Here is a 16,244-nt window from a genome sequence, read left to right on the forward strand (position 1 = left end):
GTCAAGAATCACTGGAAGCCTGGACTGGGCTACTTAAAAACCAATTTCTCCCAGATTATTGACTCCAAAAGTAGCGCCGAGTTGTTACCCGTCCCCTCCACTTTAATTTCGGAAACATAAACCCCCAAAACGAAAGGCCTTAAATAGAAGCACAGCCGACATGATGAATATTCGTGTATACACTCTGAACAGTAGGCTTGCCGAATGCGCAAGATTTGCATCATGGGTATAGATCTACCTAGAGTACTAAGCCGTGCACTGTATATGGCACAATGACAAGGGCAAGATTCAGATCATGCTTAACACGTTCAAATATAAAGTGGACTGAGCGGTGCATCACACTGTCGCCAGACACCCAAGTTAGGTCGCAAACGTTTGTGATTATGCCTGCTGAGAGCAGCGCTTCGCGTTTTCGGTGGGCTTCTAAGCAGCGGGTCATCCTGGTGGCCGGTGAGAGGCCCCGGCCGTTGAAAGTCCAAATGATATATTGGCAGTGGGAAGTGCGCGGCAAGCTACAGCGATTGTGCAGTATAGATGCCTACCCCATTGTTAACTATCTGTAAGTCTCTGTTCACAGCCTACGTGCAACTCTTGGAAGTTGTTCTAGTTCACAGGCAGCGGCAACTTCATTCCAGCCTTGCAGTCGACCATCACCTCCCGCATGCGCGAGCAGACTGAATCCCAAACTCACGTACATTGAGGACGGGCATGTTGGACAATGCCATGTGGTTGCTGTCGTGTATAATGGTGACGTTGAACCTCGACTTGAAGTTGGGCTCGTCGAAGCACGGGAAAGCCCGCCGCGCGTACGTGGGCTGGAACTTGGATGTCGCGAGAAACCTGCAAGGGCAAACAGAACACGCAGTTCACTTCTCTAGTCCGTATTCTGCTTTTCGCGGGCGATGCATCTCAAGAGTGCACATTATAGCGATTTACGAAAACGAGCGATTCATCGGAAATTACGAACGTCTACACGCGGCCCTTCCCGCACGCTCAGTTTATTTCCACCAAGAGAACATGCATCACTCGTCAAAGAGAAGGAAGAATTCGCTGAAAAAACGAGGAGCGGGGATAACGAGTAACCTCGATAATTGAAAGCTATAGGTCTTGCAGCTGTGCGAACGTTACTAACCCCCCTGCATTTTGTGATATTCAGACATGCAGGTTTGACTTGAACTCTGCCGACAGCGTCGGCGGATAAGCGTTTGAGAAGCAGCATCAAGTGCATTGCTTGCAAAAAAGAAAAAAAAATAATGCTGCATGTTGCATAAATGAGAGATTAGCAAAAAAAATCGAAAATGCGTGTTTGAAATCAATGTTAACTGTTACGTACCATGTCTGAGTTACATAGAAAAGGATTGAGCACGGACACAGGCAAACGCGAGTGAAACGTGTTTAACCAAAAGTCCTAAATCAGTTCACAAATCGCAGCTGCAGTATTCCTCATTCGTACGTAACGCCGTTTCTTTACTCACCGTGACACCCATTTGTGCAGGTGGCACGCAGCAAAGAGCTGAAGTCAGAACACTGTCGACACAACCGGAGAAACAATATTCTAGGAGAAAATAAAATCCCCGACAAGAAAACTAAAAGTTGTTACTGATGTGACCCGTGGCTCAGTACAGCAGCCACCACGTGGACGCTTCGTCGTGCGCTTTGGTATGTCTGAACTGAACCACATCGTCCGAAGTTCCTGATGGCTTCAGAACGCGGAATGTTTATGAATACAGTGGGAACGGAACTCAAGAACGACGAAATAAGAAAATAGAGAAAAACGTGGCGCGATTTGTGCTGTTGCCTTCCGCATTTTCCCGTTGCCTTGGTAGTTCGCCGTCACCGCCAGCGTTCCCGCGCAAACGCTAACGAGCGACCAAAGGCGGCGTGGAAGCTTTGCAGTGAGGCCGGTTTCACGTCCGCGGGCGTCATTGTCAGCGTGACGCGAGGACGGAGGTCCGGGGGAGCGGCAAATAAGCCAAATAGGTCAGCAGTTTTCGGGCAGAGCGCATAGTCGTCCGGTGCTCTTTTTTCTCCTCTGCCGTTCAGTGAGGGCGACGGGCCACAGGGGCAGCCATTTCTCACGCATATGCATGAGGCCGAGGGAACGAGCAGGCCGGCTCTCACGCGCTGTTCAGGACAGTCGCGAGCGGAACCGTTAGGCAAGCTTCTCCGCACAACCGTATACGTCATTCGCCAAATCATTCATCAACTCGAGTATTTTCCATGTATACCACGTGCATGCGAAACTCAAGCTTGGTGTCTCCGAGTGCGGCTTCAGCTCCGCGTTACTAATAGAGGAGAGCCAGCAACTGTTCCGGAAGCATCCCATCTCTCCATCGGCAAGAAACGAGAAGAGGATTGTGTTTCCCGAGGGTATTCAGCCGAAAATGCATTGTGAAAAGCTGAAGTAGCTGAATGCACACGTGTGTTGCCTTCGTTGTTCTCGCCAGTACAAGATTGTGGCATTTAAGCAAACACAAAACCGGGCTCGTATTCATGAAAAAAGCTATTACGCTACATTTTTTCGCAAGAGTGAATACCAACCTACCATGATGCTGGACATATTATTAGCGAATTCGGCGAGCCAATGGCCCAGAGCGCTTACGAATAAAAAGGTTTGTGAATTCGGCCCCAGAAATACACATCTTTATGGAAACGATTGCAAACGAATAGCCAGAAAATAAGATTATAGTGTCCCAAAACAACTAATCTAACTTATTTGAGAGATTAGCCCCTACTTATTCTATCGAACAGCGCACCTCCCAGAACATTAAAAAGGAAATAACTGAAGAAAAGCGCAGTGCTTACTCACGGCGTGCATTCAAAAAAATTCGTTTTGCGTAAATACCATCTGCCATCTTGAATGTTCATTGAATGCTGGAAAAGTTATTTGTAAGGGTTGGAGGAGAGCGTTGTTACTTCTGATGCTGCTGTTATGCTTTTAGGCCATGGCTAGCTTATGCCCTCAGTGGTGAAGTAGCCGAGAAAAGGGCCAAGAATGATGCACAGTTAAAAGCAGTACGTTTATTTATGCCTGATCCTCCTGTCTCCCCCCTCCCCCCTACGCCACCCCACCCTTCTACACACACACACACACACAAAGACACACAAAGACACACACACACACACACACACACACACACACACACACACACACACACACGCACACGCACGCACACACACACACGCACACACACGCACACACACACACACAAGCACACGCACACGCACACAACTTATCGCATACCGCACCTTCCAGCGCCAACCGACCAAGAGTTGACGCAGCACGTATTCCGTATCAGTTACGCAGGAGACCGCGTCAGAGAGGTCGGAAGCGGTGGAATCTTGCGACAATTTTAGATCTCCGTGCTGGTGTCACGATCGGATTTCGTTAGTGTGCCGCGAGGTACAGGCCAATTTTAGAGCTTCGTCGCCGGTGCTGACTCCTCTGGCAGAAATGTGAAGGTAATGACGGCGCTTCACTTGAAGTGCTTGGGCAGGTCCTTCGCCCGACCATACTTCGTGGCGAGAGACCCACGGGATCCTTGCCACCAAACAGTGCTAGATATTTACAGCGGAGCAAGGCCGCCGGACCATGGCTAAGCAAGAATTGCACACCTTCCCTATCTTTTCCGTATTTAGATATACCGGGTGTCCCACGTAACTTGAGCCAAACTTTAAAGATATGTAAATGCCACGTAGCTGGACAGAACGAAGGTAATGGTTTGCGTTTCGCCTAATTACATAATCAGCCTTAATTAATTAATAAACTTCTCAAATATTTTAATTAGATGAAAAGTGTCAATGAGAAAATTGTTGAGCAACATGAAAAATTCCCGATACAGCTTTCTGTTGCTCAATACGTACTGCATAAATGTGTTTTTCCAAGCATGAAAGAAGCCCGCGAAAACACCAAAAAACTGCCGCGCGACTGGCCGTTCGAGGTAGAGTATATTCGTGGGCTTGTTTCGTGCTTAAAAAAACACTTTTATGTAGCCCGTATCGAGCAACAGAAAGCTGTATCGGGAGTTTGCCATGTTGTTCGAAAATTTTCTCATTGGCACTTTTCATATAATTACAATATTTGAGAAGTTGATTAATTAATTAAGTCTAATTCTGTAATTACGCGGAATGCAAAAAATTATCTGAGTATCTCCAAGCCACGGCAAACAACATCACCTTGGTTCTGCTCAGCTACGTGGCCTTTTGCATATTTTTAAAGTTTGGCTCAAGTTACGTGGCACACCCTATATGTCTATGTGCTTTGCTCGCACGGATTCTACGGGCCCCGTTGCGTTTGTCTGCGAAAAGCTCGTCGAAATGGGCGCACATTTCGTTATAAATGATTTTCCACTCTTACGGAAGGGAGTGAAGCGATCCAAATGGTATAAATAAGCGACAATCAACCAGACTACCACGTTTCAACGATATAAACGTAAATCATATACTCATAAAGATGGTATTACGACTATTTCCCATCGCCAAGTCTGCGCGCTTTGGCAAAATAAGTAGGGCTGACAAAGGTTGCTCACTAAAGCGCGTGGAGGGGCCGTCCTCTATGCGTGGAGCGTCGTTCTCGTGAAAATTATCTGCGATATCAACGAGCTGATGCGCACGTTGCTGCGAGACGATCACAACATCAATGACTTTCGCAGTGAGTGATGATCCATCTCCTCCGTGTAAGCTCACATGAGCGACTGTTTTCTGTTAAGACGTACGCATTCTCGGAAGCCATAAGGTTGAGGTCATCTGCCATTATTCCGGTTCGTTATCCACGGTCTATTCGCCAGCTGTCATTTCTTATACGTCTTGATATGATGCAGCGCGAGTCCTTACATGAGCAGTTAACAAGATCTGACTATCATTGGCTTCGAGTTGCGCTGTCACAGAGTCCAAACTCCGAGCGCCACAGCATGGGCGCATAGACGCGACGATATCGTAGTTGGCTGTGGACACCGACTGTAGGACACCGGCTATGTCATCGCTATTTTCAGCTGAATCTCAGCAGCCAAGCGCTCGTTTGTCTTCGCAGCGCGTTTTCGAAACATGTCGAAGATACTGGCACAAGAACATTGCCAGACTTCTTGAATACAGAAAAAGAAACAGACAGAAATTCGAACAATTAATGTTTTGCATAAGTGTTCATTATTCCCAAGCAAAGAAACTAATAAATTTCACTTACCGTGAACGCAAGCTCAGGATGAAAAGTGAGTGTGCTTGCTGCAAGCAAGCACTCTATACATTGCACTTTACGTGCCTAAATTGAGTGGAGCATGCTCTAGTCAACTCTACATTCTTTCTAACATGCTTGACGCTTATAGTTTTTGATGATCCAGCAGACGTGTATGGCGTAACATACCAGTCGCTTCGCAGGAACCCGCATGTAACTTATATAGCATAGAAGCCGTGTTATTGACTTCATGGTTTGTTGCATATAAAGCGCTAAAGAGCACTAAATGAGCCCGGTTCTCTAATCAGAATGCATCCCACGCGACGGGTGCATTCGAGACTTCTTCGGGACCGTAAAGCCTGATATCGGAGTCCCTTAACGATCCAGTGACGTAGGAGAGCTGAGATCGTCGTCCTTCGGACACCTTTCGCCCCCTCCGCGGCAAAAAGAAATATCAGAAAAAATAAATAAACATCTTCCTAAAGGATGAGCGTCCCCTGTTAGCCTAGCTATATCGACGGGCGGACACACACATGCAAAAAAAAGAAGAAAAAGAAAAGACAAGAAAGAAGATCACTCCTGTGTACCCGCGGTCACATGTACACACGGCTCGTACGAGCTCGCGTGACCATTGCTAAACACGACAATTCCTCCAAGGAGTCACGTCCCTTCGACGATTACGAATGCCACGCAGGTTCCATTCCGCGTTCCGCGCTCAGAGACGCGCTGAACGTGTCTCGGGTGGAAAATGCTTTCGAACAACATCGCAGGCCTCATGGCGGCGCGGACTGCTACAGCGTTCAGTGCGCCACGCATTCGACGCCGCCGCTCGCACGTACGCCGCTTGGCCTCAGTGCCGACGCTCATTAGGAAACCGGCATTCGACGTGCGGGGCAGAAATAAAAGCGCGACTTAAGGACGCACAAGGCCGCCCGATACGAAGGGTACTTCATTGACACAACGAACAGCCACAGCCTCAGCTTATTTGTATACGCTGCTCGCCTTTGCCGAGAGGGGGCGTCGCTTTTTTTGCAGCGATAGCGCGACGCGCCTTTTTTGTGAGTTCTGCGCTGTCGTTGTTCAATGGTTAACAGAGAGTGGACAGGAAAAGCTCCACCGTGTTGCTAACCGTACCGGAAGAACAGAAAATAAAAGAAGGAGAAGAAGAAGAAGAAGAGGGAGAAGGAGGAGAAGTAGAAGGAGGAGCAAGCCTTTGCCGTGTTTGCAGATTAAGCCAGCCATAGAGTTTCTCTCGCATTGATGTAGCTTCTCTTGCTGGACTAGGATCCCCTCGCGACGCACGGACAGTATAAGTGCATGGCGGTCTTACGCTCTTTAAGAAAATCGTGGAGAAGTCCCTGATTTATACACGATGCTCTGAACGCGTAATTGCCATCTGGTAATTTGGGAGCCGTGTACGAGGGTCACTTTGCTAAATTATTCTCAGCCATTAGGCAGTCATTATACCTTTCATCCGGTGCTTCTCACCGACAGTCATTTGGTGTGCAAGCTTGCTTTCTGTTTTTTTTTTTTTGCTCATTCTAAATAGTTCAGTTATGAATGGCACGCAGTTGTGGGCATAATGAGCAGATTAATGACTCAGACATTTAGTCATACAAGTAAAGCATAATTTACTACTCACTAGTACTTGTTTCCTTGTCACATGTCGTGTCATCATAGTCAGTATGAAAGTATTTTCTTCATCTTTTTCTTCTTTGGGACGCGATGTAAAATCAAGAAATGACCACGGTGAATTTCGCAGCATATTGAAGTAACGGTCTGGGATTTTCCTGTTAAGAAAACGAGCCTCCCGTTTAGCAAACTTCAGTCTTCCAAATAAATAGAAGGTATTATTAGTTCCTAAGATACCAACCGCGGGGCGGCTCAGTGGATATATATTTCTTGAAGCGCACAACGAAGGTGCGGGTTCGATTTCCGACCTCGAGGAGTGTTTAGTGCCGTACTATTTAGTGCAGGGTCAGGCGTGGATCAGATCTGGGGAGGTATTCTGCAAGTGTCCACCTAGTGGACATGTCAATTTCGTCTGCTGTTGAATTTCTGATTGGCTGGGCTGGGGCTGCGCGTCAGTAGGAGCCAGGCGCCCCCAGCAAATCAGCACTTCAGCAGCAGGCGATATGGACCTGTCCACTAGGTGGACACTTGCAGCATACAACCCCTCCCCCCCCCCCCCCTTCCCTCTCCGGTGTCGTAGTCTCCGAAGATAGTATACTATCGGGTTCCCCTATAAGCGTGACGACTCAAGAGAGCGTCGTTTGCTATGGAAAAATAAGGTAGTTCGTATAAACGGTGACTCCGAAAACTTCTAAAGCAATAGTTTGGTTCTTTGTACAGTTTTGCCTTCTCGATTTAGAAACGATTTGTAACGGTGCGAACACGTGCGTTAGACGCTATTACATGTCGGTTTCAAAAAAGAGCATTTATTGGGGCAAGCTTTTACTATTTTACGTGTGTGTATGTGGGTGCTTGTGCGCGCGCGCGCGCGTATGTGTTACGTTTACTTACCACAGTATTTCCCGCAAAAAAAAGAGAAGAAAGATATAGCAATATCTTCTGTATTGCTTTAACAGTTAAAAAATAAATGCAAAATACCTGAGTTCGTCAAGGGTTTCAACCAGAATTCCAGCGGATTGTAAACTCAAACAAGAAAAAAAAAAAGAAAAGAATGAGTACCGGATGTTTTCCCCATGAATCACTAAGTTATATACATCACCTGAAAGCGAGGAATTAATATACTATTAGTAATATAGATGGAAAGCCATATCGCATAATTGAAGACATGGTTTACGCACCACCGGCACAACAGTCGTCTCAGTCGATTAGTTAAAGATGCATACATAAGCGCGAATTCAAAGAAGAAATTCAGTAATAGCGCTCGTACATGAAAGCTCTTACTATGCCCAATTAAACTAATAAATAAAGGAGGCAGGTAAGAATGCCGAGGAAGTGAGAAGAATATATAGTAACAAAACGCGCGTGCTGAAGTTGGCATTCCTCGGCAAAGGAGTTGTCATCACAAAATTCAAAAACAAGAAAACGCCTGGGCCGGCAGTGACCCGAGGCTCCTTTCGTTGCAATCACCAGACAAGTAAGCGCCCGTGCCTGGACAGGTCGTTCTGACGCCTTTTTCGCCGAACACACGTCAATTACAGCTGCAGCGATAGCTTGTCAGTGTTACGCTATACACCCAGCCCACAATGGTGTATTCCATTCTGGAGAGAGCAGTTACAAGACCACTCGATCGCAGCACTCGTTTTGCAATAACACAACGAGTTGCCATTCTTGCCACACAATACGAGCGGAGCGTTTAAGACACGCATATTTACTTCGCATCTCGTTGTGATTACATAAAACTATCACTCGCTTTACGGTGCGATTTGAGCATTGTTTCGGGCGCGCAGGAAAGAGCTTGTCCTTGAACAGCGAATCAGACAGAATGGCGGAGGAGCCGAGGTGAAAGCACGGAAAGCGTTGGAGGGTCGGTAAACACAGCGGAGGAAACGTGCAGACAAAGCGACGTTAACGATGTTGTCAGGAACAGGTGGCTCCAAGTGGGAGAAATCGGCGCGAAACAAATCTCTTCCAGGATGTTGTGACCTTCCCTCAATGCCTCCACGATGGTTACAGCCATCGATTTTGGACGACGAGCGCAGAAACAGACGAGGAGTATCGGACGCATGCGTTCCGGAAAACGGCTTCATGCGTTTAACTATTTCTATTTTCAACATTCAATACGGTATAACATATACAGTGGGTGCCCGATCGTGCAGTCGCGGTAAACAAGATTGTAGAGTCGTAGAAGATTTAATGTTTCGTAGGGCTTTCGTATTTCCGGCTAGTTTTGCCACATAAACAGCGCTCTCTCATAGGACCAAGAGTCTCCAAGAAATTACTGCTTCTCCTGTAAGGTGAACAAAGTAGGCTCCCCACGACAGCCACTTTGCAATAAAGATGCCTCAGCGAACTGTTTCATTGCTGATTTCTTGAGGAGATTACAGTCATTTCACGGTCGAGCTGCACGCATATACATTTCAGATGTGTCGAAAAACAAGCCCTGGCTTGATAAGGTGCATGCGTAACCTTATAAACCTATGGTTATTTCGCCGATGTTTGAAGTAATGTCGATGGTTCTCGATTGTCAGCAAAGATGTTTGTCCTAACGGCAAAGCCGCTGCAGGTCATGCACAGTCCTATACTAAAATTTAAATACATTCTAGGGTTTTCCTCGTCGAAACCGCGATATGATTATGAGGCACGCAGTAGAGGGCGACTCCGAATTAATTTTGACCACCTGGGGTTCTTTAAGGTGCTCTCAACGCAAGGTAAACGGGCGTTTTTGCATTTCGTCCCCGGCAGTCCTAAGCTGCGAAGCTATTTAAAACGAAGTTTTTTTCGGCTCTTCCCCGGAGTTTGGCGTTCGTCGTCTTGCCCTTGCCGGATATATTTGTGGATATACTGATACAAGTCGGGCCACTGTGCATTCACCGACCGCTGTATTGCAGTGTAGCCTACTTGAGCCACTGTGTCCGGATAGACAACTTGACACTGTCTGCTGTCTGGCCTTAGTAGACAATTTGGGTCACAGGGCATAATGCCATTGGGTATACGTGCCCATTCTCGGTCAATCCCATAGAAGGATGTGACAGTGTGACACAATGAGTACAGAAGCCTTAAATTCAGCCAGATAAGTGTCGCATACTTCTCTGTGCCCTCCATACACCACTCATCAACATCTTTCCCCTCAGCAAGCATGTCATGCATCGTCCTTGTGACTGTTAACAGCTGTACAGGCGACGAGGCTGCTCTCGTGTCATCCGCTTCTGCTGCTACTTTGATAACTCAAACAAGTTACGCATTTATTTATATTCCAACATCGCGTTGGACCTGCGAGGCTTTCTGCAGTCTTGCGTGCTGAGTAACCGAGAGTTGCACTGCAGCACTGCGACCTACCAGCGTTCGCATCGAGGTACGCACGGGGAAACATATTTGAGCAAAACGGTTTATTTTTATTTTTTGATCTTCTGTGACACCTTTTCTGTTTTCACCCTGCAGCTAGAAAAACTATATTAGCGCCCGCTGCAGTTTTACTGAACTCCAGATGGGTCAACACTACACATGCGAGCGGCACAGACGTACAGACACATTTGTTAATGAAAACGTCAATGAGTATATGTCCCTTCTTTGCAAACTTTATGGCATAAGTGGCGCTACCACCAACCTACCCTTGAAAGGCAAAAGCTTGCGCTCAGAGAGTCTTGCGTAGAGTGTAGTTTTGAGCGAACGCATGTCGAAAAGCTGGGTATTGCGTTGATAAGACCATTCATTACACCCCAGGAGTGTCTCAGTCTAAGTAAACATTCCGAAGGCTTGCCGACCTCTCCCTTTACCACTTTCTCCTCTCTCACTTCCACACACAGAAGAACGGCGGCGGAATAACTGACAGAATCAGTCGCAATATAAGACTACGCCTCGCATAGGACTAGCGTACATACGCTGGCTACACTGCTCACAAAGAGATCCTGCAATTTGTTTCAGCTGGACGAGTTGAACAAAACTAGCTCGCGCCCCAGCAGCCGGATGCATGCATTCTAAGCTACGTGCATCTCCGCTCTTTCGCAAAGGTGCCCGGATTCGAAAGCACAGCCACTTGCATTCGTGGCCTTACGTTCGCCCATCGCCACGCAAGGGAGCGGCACACGCGTCATGCATTATTGCGAGCACCCCCATAAAAACAAAATGCAGCAGTGCCTCACGCTTAGTCTTTCAGTAACATGAGACTGCGCCGCCGCGTCTTTAAGTGCACGGCGTGGTCGTTGTGCCGCAGCAGCTGCACAATCGCAAGACGGCCGCGCTATCGGAAGCCGGTGCGAGACCGTACAGGCGTCCGCCGCGGCGCGCGCGATGTAGGGCGGCCCGAGACGGCGTCGTCGAGTGCGCTCGGCTGGCCCCAGTTCGTTGGCCCACTTCGACCGGTCTCTGCACGAGCCGATTTGCAAATTGCGGTATCGCTTCGGGAATCACGACGTGGCGGCGCAATGGCGAAGCGTGTCAGCGTGGGAGCTGGGTGTCTCTCTCGCCTTCTCCAGCCCGAACGTGTTTGACGCCTATTGTCGCCGCGCAGCCTGCATTGACACACCAACCGTTTCTGGAAGCGCCAAAGCGCGGCAGAAGATAGGTCGCACGCACGCACGCACACAGGTTTATCTATTTATTTATTTATTCATTTATTCATCCCAGGTTCCAATCAGAACATTCAGTGATGGAGAGGAAGTACAACAAAATTACGTGAAGCATAAACAGTAACAAGGGAACGCTATTCATGACTATAAAAATTATATACATTACTGAACGCACAACTTTACACGAAGTGAGAGTACAAATTCTCGCTTATTGTTTCACGGTTAGTGGGGAAACAAGGCTGTCAGGAAGATCACTTCAGAGTGCAGTGGCTTGTGGCAACGCTGAGGAATTAGAAGCTTTGTTTCTACCAAATATTCGCATGAGGCTGAGATGATCATCAACACGCCTAAAAGTACGTAGTGGGGTTGCAAGAAGCAATTGGCATTGTGTTGTGCCATGAATGTATTTGTGTATCAGACATAACAGAGCGATTGTTCTACGGGTGCGTAATGTTTGGAGGGATAAATCCACTTTAATTCGAGAAACACTGGAATGCCGGTCGTAGTTGGATGAAATGAATCTCGCGGCTCTGGTTTTGTACTGCTTCTCACACTGAAATTAGGTAATTTTGATGAAGTGACCAGACTGACGAGCCGAATTGAGGCTGCACACGAACGAAGGTTACATGAGTTAATCTCCGTGTGCTAGCAGGCGAGTAGCTAAGGTTTCGACGTAAATAACGTAGTGTTTGGGATGTCTTAGCGCATATGCTCATGGTGTGGATTTTTCACGAAAGATTAGACGCGAGATTGAAGCCCAAGTACTTATATGACTGCGCCCGAGCCACTGAAAAATTGTTTATTGAGTACAGGAAAAGTTAGAATTTGACTGTTCACGAGAAAATGAGATTATTTTGCACTTTGACGAGTTGAGGGTCATTAGCCAATTACAACATCCTGAACAGAAGGAACAGATTAGGTTAAGATCATTTGATGATCGGCTGGTGTGATCATCACGACTTTTAAGAGCTCTATATATAACGCAATCATCGGCTAATAGTCGCATGCAATCGCTTGTTATAGTCTGAAAGCACGCATTTACTGCGTCCACAGCGCACACATGCCCATTAGAAAAATGTTGCAGGAGTCGACAGCGTCCCACATGTATGTTGATGGTGGCGCGGTATCAGTATCGGCAACACGCTCAGCATCGGTAGCGCTCTCTGCTTAATCACTTATGCTCTCAGTGATCACTCGTGCTGCGAATGCCATCGCAATTTTCTTTTCGTTGAGAATCTCAATTTTACTCACCTGCATCGTCCTCGATATCTGCGAAATCACTGAAGCTTATATTTGCTAAGCCTGCTCCCCCACCTATATTTCCTGGCGATGCTCTGTTCTTAGAAACCGGTTCTCCGCCTCTGTGCTCTTGTCGTTTTGTAAGAACAAAGCGCCGTGCCTGAAAGTGTCTGTGCTGTCACGGCAATGATGTTGAAGCCATTTGGGAAAAGTACAGCTCTGCAACGACTTACGTTTATCGGAATATCAAACACTCGGAATATTAAATACCCATCACTAGAGTATTTTCGGCGTCTTTCACTGCTTGGTAGGGCCATACAATTTTTCGACAAAATGTAGGGTATTTTTGTCCTTCCCCGGTATATTTTAATGACCTCGGATCTAAACCGTGGGAAACTCAGAAAACGCATAAAATCTGGAGAATCGTACTTGCTGTAACTAAGAATAGGATGTTCAGCCAATATGGATGCGCAGAGCATGTTTTTGGTTGACCTACCGAGGAATTTGCAGGATGATCGGGGGAAGATGAGCTTTGTGTATAACTTTGTCCGACCATGAGTGACGCTTGCCCTATAGAGACACAAGTTTTGCGGCTCTTGGAAGATGTTTACCTTTGGGCGAGGATTGCAAGTGCTGCACAGCCATGTGCGTTATAAGAAAGCTTTAGCTCGAAGCCAATTCCCATTTCTCTATTCAAAGGCATACACAATGCACAAATTCCCTCATTAGACAACCACTTGACGTATTCGAATGAACTCGGTTGCATTGACGAGAGAAAGCTATATGTTCTACTGACTGTACCGTGGTGGAACATCCATTTCACCTTTCGGCGCAGGTTCTGGCGCAGGCAAAAAGCCCGATTTAGCGCAGCAGCAAGCATTATTGGCGCAGGGTACAATGCACATATGCTTCCATATACCATGCAAATTTTAACTTATACAGTGGACATGTTGTGGAGACGCGTTTGCGCGAGGCTTACCCTGCAAGCGCGGTCAGGAAAGGACCCGACGCTCCTCTACACCGTGACGCACAGAGGGCGTTACGGCCGGGTTCGTCGATACGGCGCAGATAAGGCACCGCAGAGAAATCGCCAACAAACGCGTATTTATTAACCCAGGATGCAACACAGTGCGACCGCCCCGGCTTCTGGAGAAAGACTCACCGCAAAACTGATCGAGTGCGCGCGCCTGCATTGAACATGACATCAAGCAATATATTCATGTCACGCCATGCACACTAGGGAGTTTTCGAATAGGGCCCGCAAAGCTATTTTTAAAGAATATCGTCAGCGCCAATGCGCATGCGCGAGACGCAAATAAGGTTGCTGAAATAGCGCAGCGACCGAAACTCGACACAAATGCCCTGCGTCAACGAACATGGCGGCAGCCATTGAGGTGGCGGCCCTCACCGTGTACCCCACTCGACCTCATTCGCTAATACCATTCTTAAATATGCACCACGTGCGATTGTGATCGCAGCGGATATGTTGCAAAGCCCCGCTGTCACCCATAAACATCGAAAAAGCTTACCTTCAATCCTAGAATGTGACATCCTCCTTCGGCAAACTCCGTGGTACCACACGGGTTCGACTAACACCGAAATAAAGTGCCAGCAAGAGGTGCGTCAGAATAAAATGCGCGAATGACGATCGAGACAACTCCGTCGGGCTTATCGAGTTTCTCACTATATAGTGGGGAACTGATGTAGTTCTGCGGAAACCCGCAAGGTGGAGAGAAGCATTCACCAAATCGTAGCAATTGCTACAAAGGAAACCCATTCGGGTTCCTCGAAAGAAAAGCTTCGCAGTTGAAGAAAAATTCGACTGCGAATCCACCCATTCGTAGCAATTGCTACGATTGGGTGGATGTTTCATTTTCTGTTATTTAATAACTTTTCTCCACGTTGCGGCTTTCCGCAGAACTATTACGTCAAACTCTTGCCTTTGCTTCGAGCTGTTGACAAATTCTACTTCGGTTTGCCATCTGCTAGCCAGCTGGTTAGCTCAGATGGTAGAGCGGCTGCCCCGGAAAAGCCGTGGTCCCGGGTGCGAGTCCGGGATCAGGAGGAATTTTTTTCAGCATGAAGCTCTTCTTTCGAGGAACCCGTATGGGTTTCCTTTCTAGCAATTGCTAAGACTGGGTGGATGTCTCATTTTCCCTTACTTAATTTGGAATTGATACAATGGATATGCAGTTCACACTATATCCATTCTATTGGATCACAGCGCCCAATATACATCAGTTCTCGCTATATAGTTTCTCACTATATATAGCGAGCAACTCAATGGACGGGCCTCTGTTTCTTTTTTCGATGAAGCTGATGATAGCATGTTGTTGGTTTTGATTTCAGTTTTGCTAGCTGCGAAGCATCGATGGAAGGGTGGTTTCGCTCTTTTGCATGCTTTGGCGCAGGCTCGGCGCAATCTGCCGCTAAAATGCCGTCTTGGCGCGGGATGGCGCGAAGGAACGCTCTCGGCGGAGTTTACGCAATAGGCGCAGCTGTTCCACCTCTTCTGTAAGAAGCAGAATCTTAATTCATGGCCTCACCTTTCTAGGTAATAAATTGCCGAAAATCGGTAAATTAAAAAAAAACTGAACAACGACTTACGTGAGATTATTACAACGTTTACGAGTGTTTTGCAAAAGGTCCGCTCAATAAAGTAGTCGTATGTCTCAGAGGAGTGTATGGTAAACATATTTTGTCTTCTTTAGATGGCTCACGAGCAAGAGTTTACAGAATAGCGATAATGAGTTACAGAACTGTTAACTTGATGTTTCATTTTTCTAGATTTAGCAATATACAGCACATTTTGTTAGAAATTTATGGCCTTATTAAAATATATATGTACAGTCGATAGATTTTAACAGTTTCCTTCAAATGCAATAAAACTCATTCAATTATGCGCATTAGATGGGGAGCAATGCGGTTTCTATGTTCACATGCATTTATATAAGAGCTCTTGAGGTAAGCCTTCCTCTAACGTTGGCAAGCAAGCCGAAGTGACCTCCGAGTTCGCTGCCAGTTCGCTATGAGACCGGTGCCAACGAGCTTCAGAAATAACTGTCGTCTCTTTGGAAGTTTTCTTTAGCAAGCGCCATCGCTGTTAGGATGGAGACCATAACGAAGCTGTTCATATTTCTGAAGCACAATGTTCACTTGTTGCCTAATCCAGGGAGAATCGAACAAGAGCACAAAGCGCTGCCTCCTCAATTTTGCCAGCGACGAGAAAGCCGGAGTCTACCGCGTAATTCTGACAAGAATCGTACAGATATAGAAATATTAATGGAACACATGAGTTCAGAAAAAGGTCTCCGTTGACCCAATCCGTAATATTACATTTACTGCACATCTAACGCTCCGACTGAAAGAACCCGCTCCAGCATGAGTGACGTCATGAGTGAATGCATGAGTGACAGCATGAACACTGTTATTTTAAATCAGTTTTTGCTGTGAATGGCTCGAACTGTCAATGCGAGCGTTGCTCGTATAAGAACATATTATGCTGTATCGAAAAGAAATTTACTGAACAAAAACGTTTGCTTGAGTTTTAGGAATTAGTTAACAGGTAATTCTGCTTTCGTAGTGCGTTCATTAGAGTCATATACAAGGCAGTACAACTTTCAAAATGAAGAGCTAACAAT

General features: G+C 46.8%; 1 protein-coding gene across 4 annotated transcripts in view; it reads right to left on the reverse strand.

Annotated features, from left to right (window-relative positions):
- Nucleotides 1-16,244, reverse strand: part of LOC135897826 (uncharacterized) — a 237,810-nt gene that overhangs the window by 130,027 nt on the left and 91,539 nt on the right. For 3 of the 4 annotated variants that reach the window (XM_065426534.1, XM_065426533.2, XM_065426532.2), the window contains one exon: nt 696-840. In XM_065426534.1, coding sequence (XP_065282606.1) covers nt 696-840 — 145 coding nt within the window. Of the gene's footprint in view, nt 1-691; nt 841-16,244 lie in introns of all 4 variants that reach the window. The other variant, XM_070523196.1, reaches the window with a different exon arrangement.

This window comes from Dermacentor albipictus, chromosome 1, assembly GCF_038994185.2.
Source record: "Dermacentor albipictus isolate Rhodes 1998 colony chromosome 1, USDA_Dalb.pri_finalv2, whole genome shotgun sequence".
NCBI lineage: Eukaryota > Metazoa > Arthropoda > Arachnida > Ixodida > Ixodidae > Dermacentor > Dermacentor albipictus.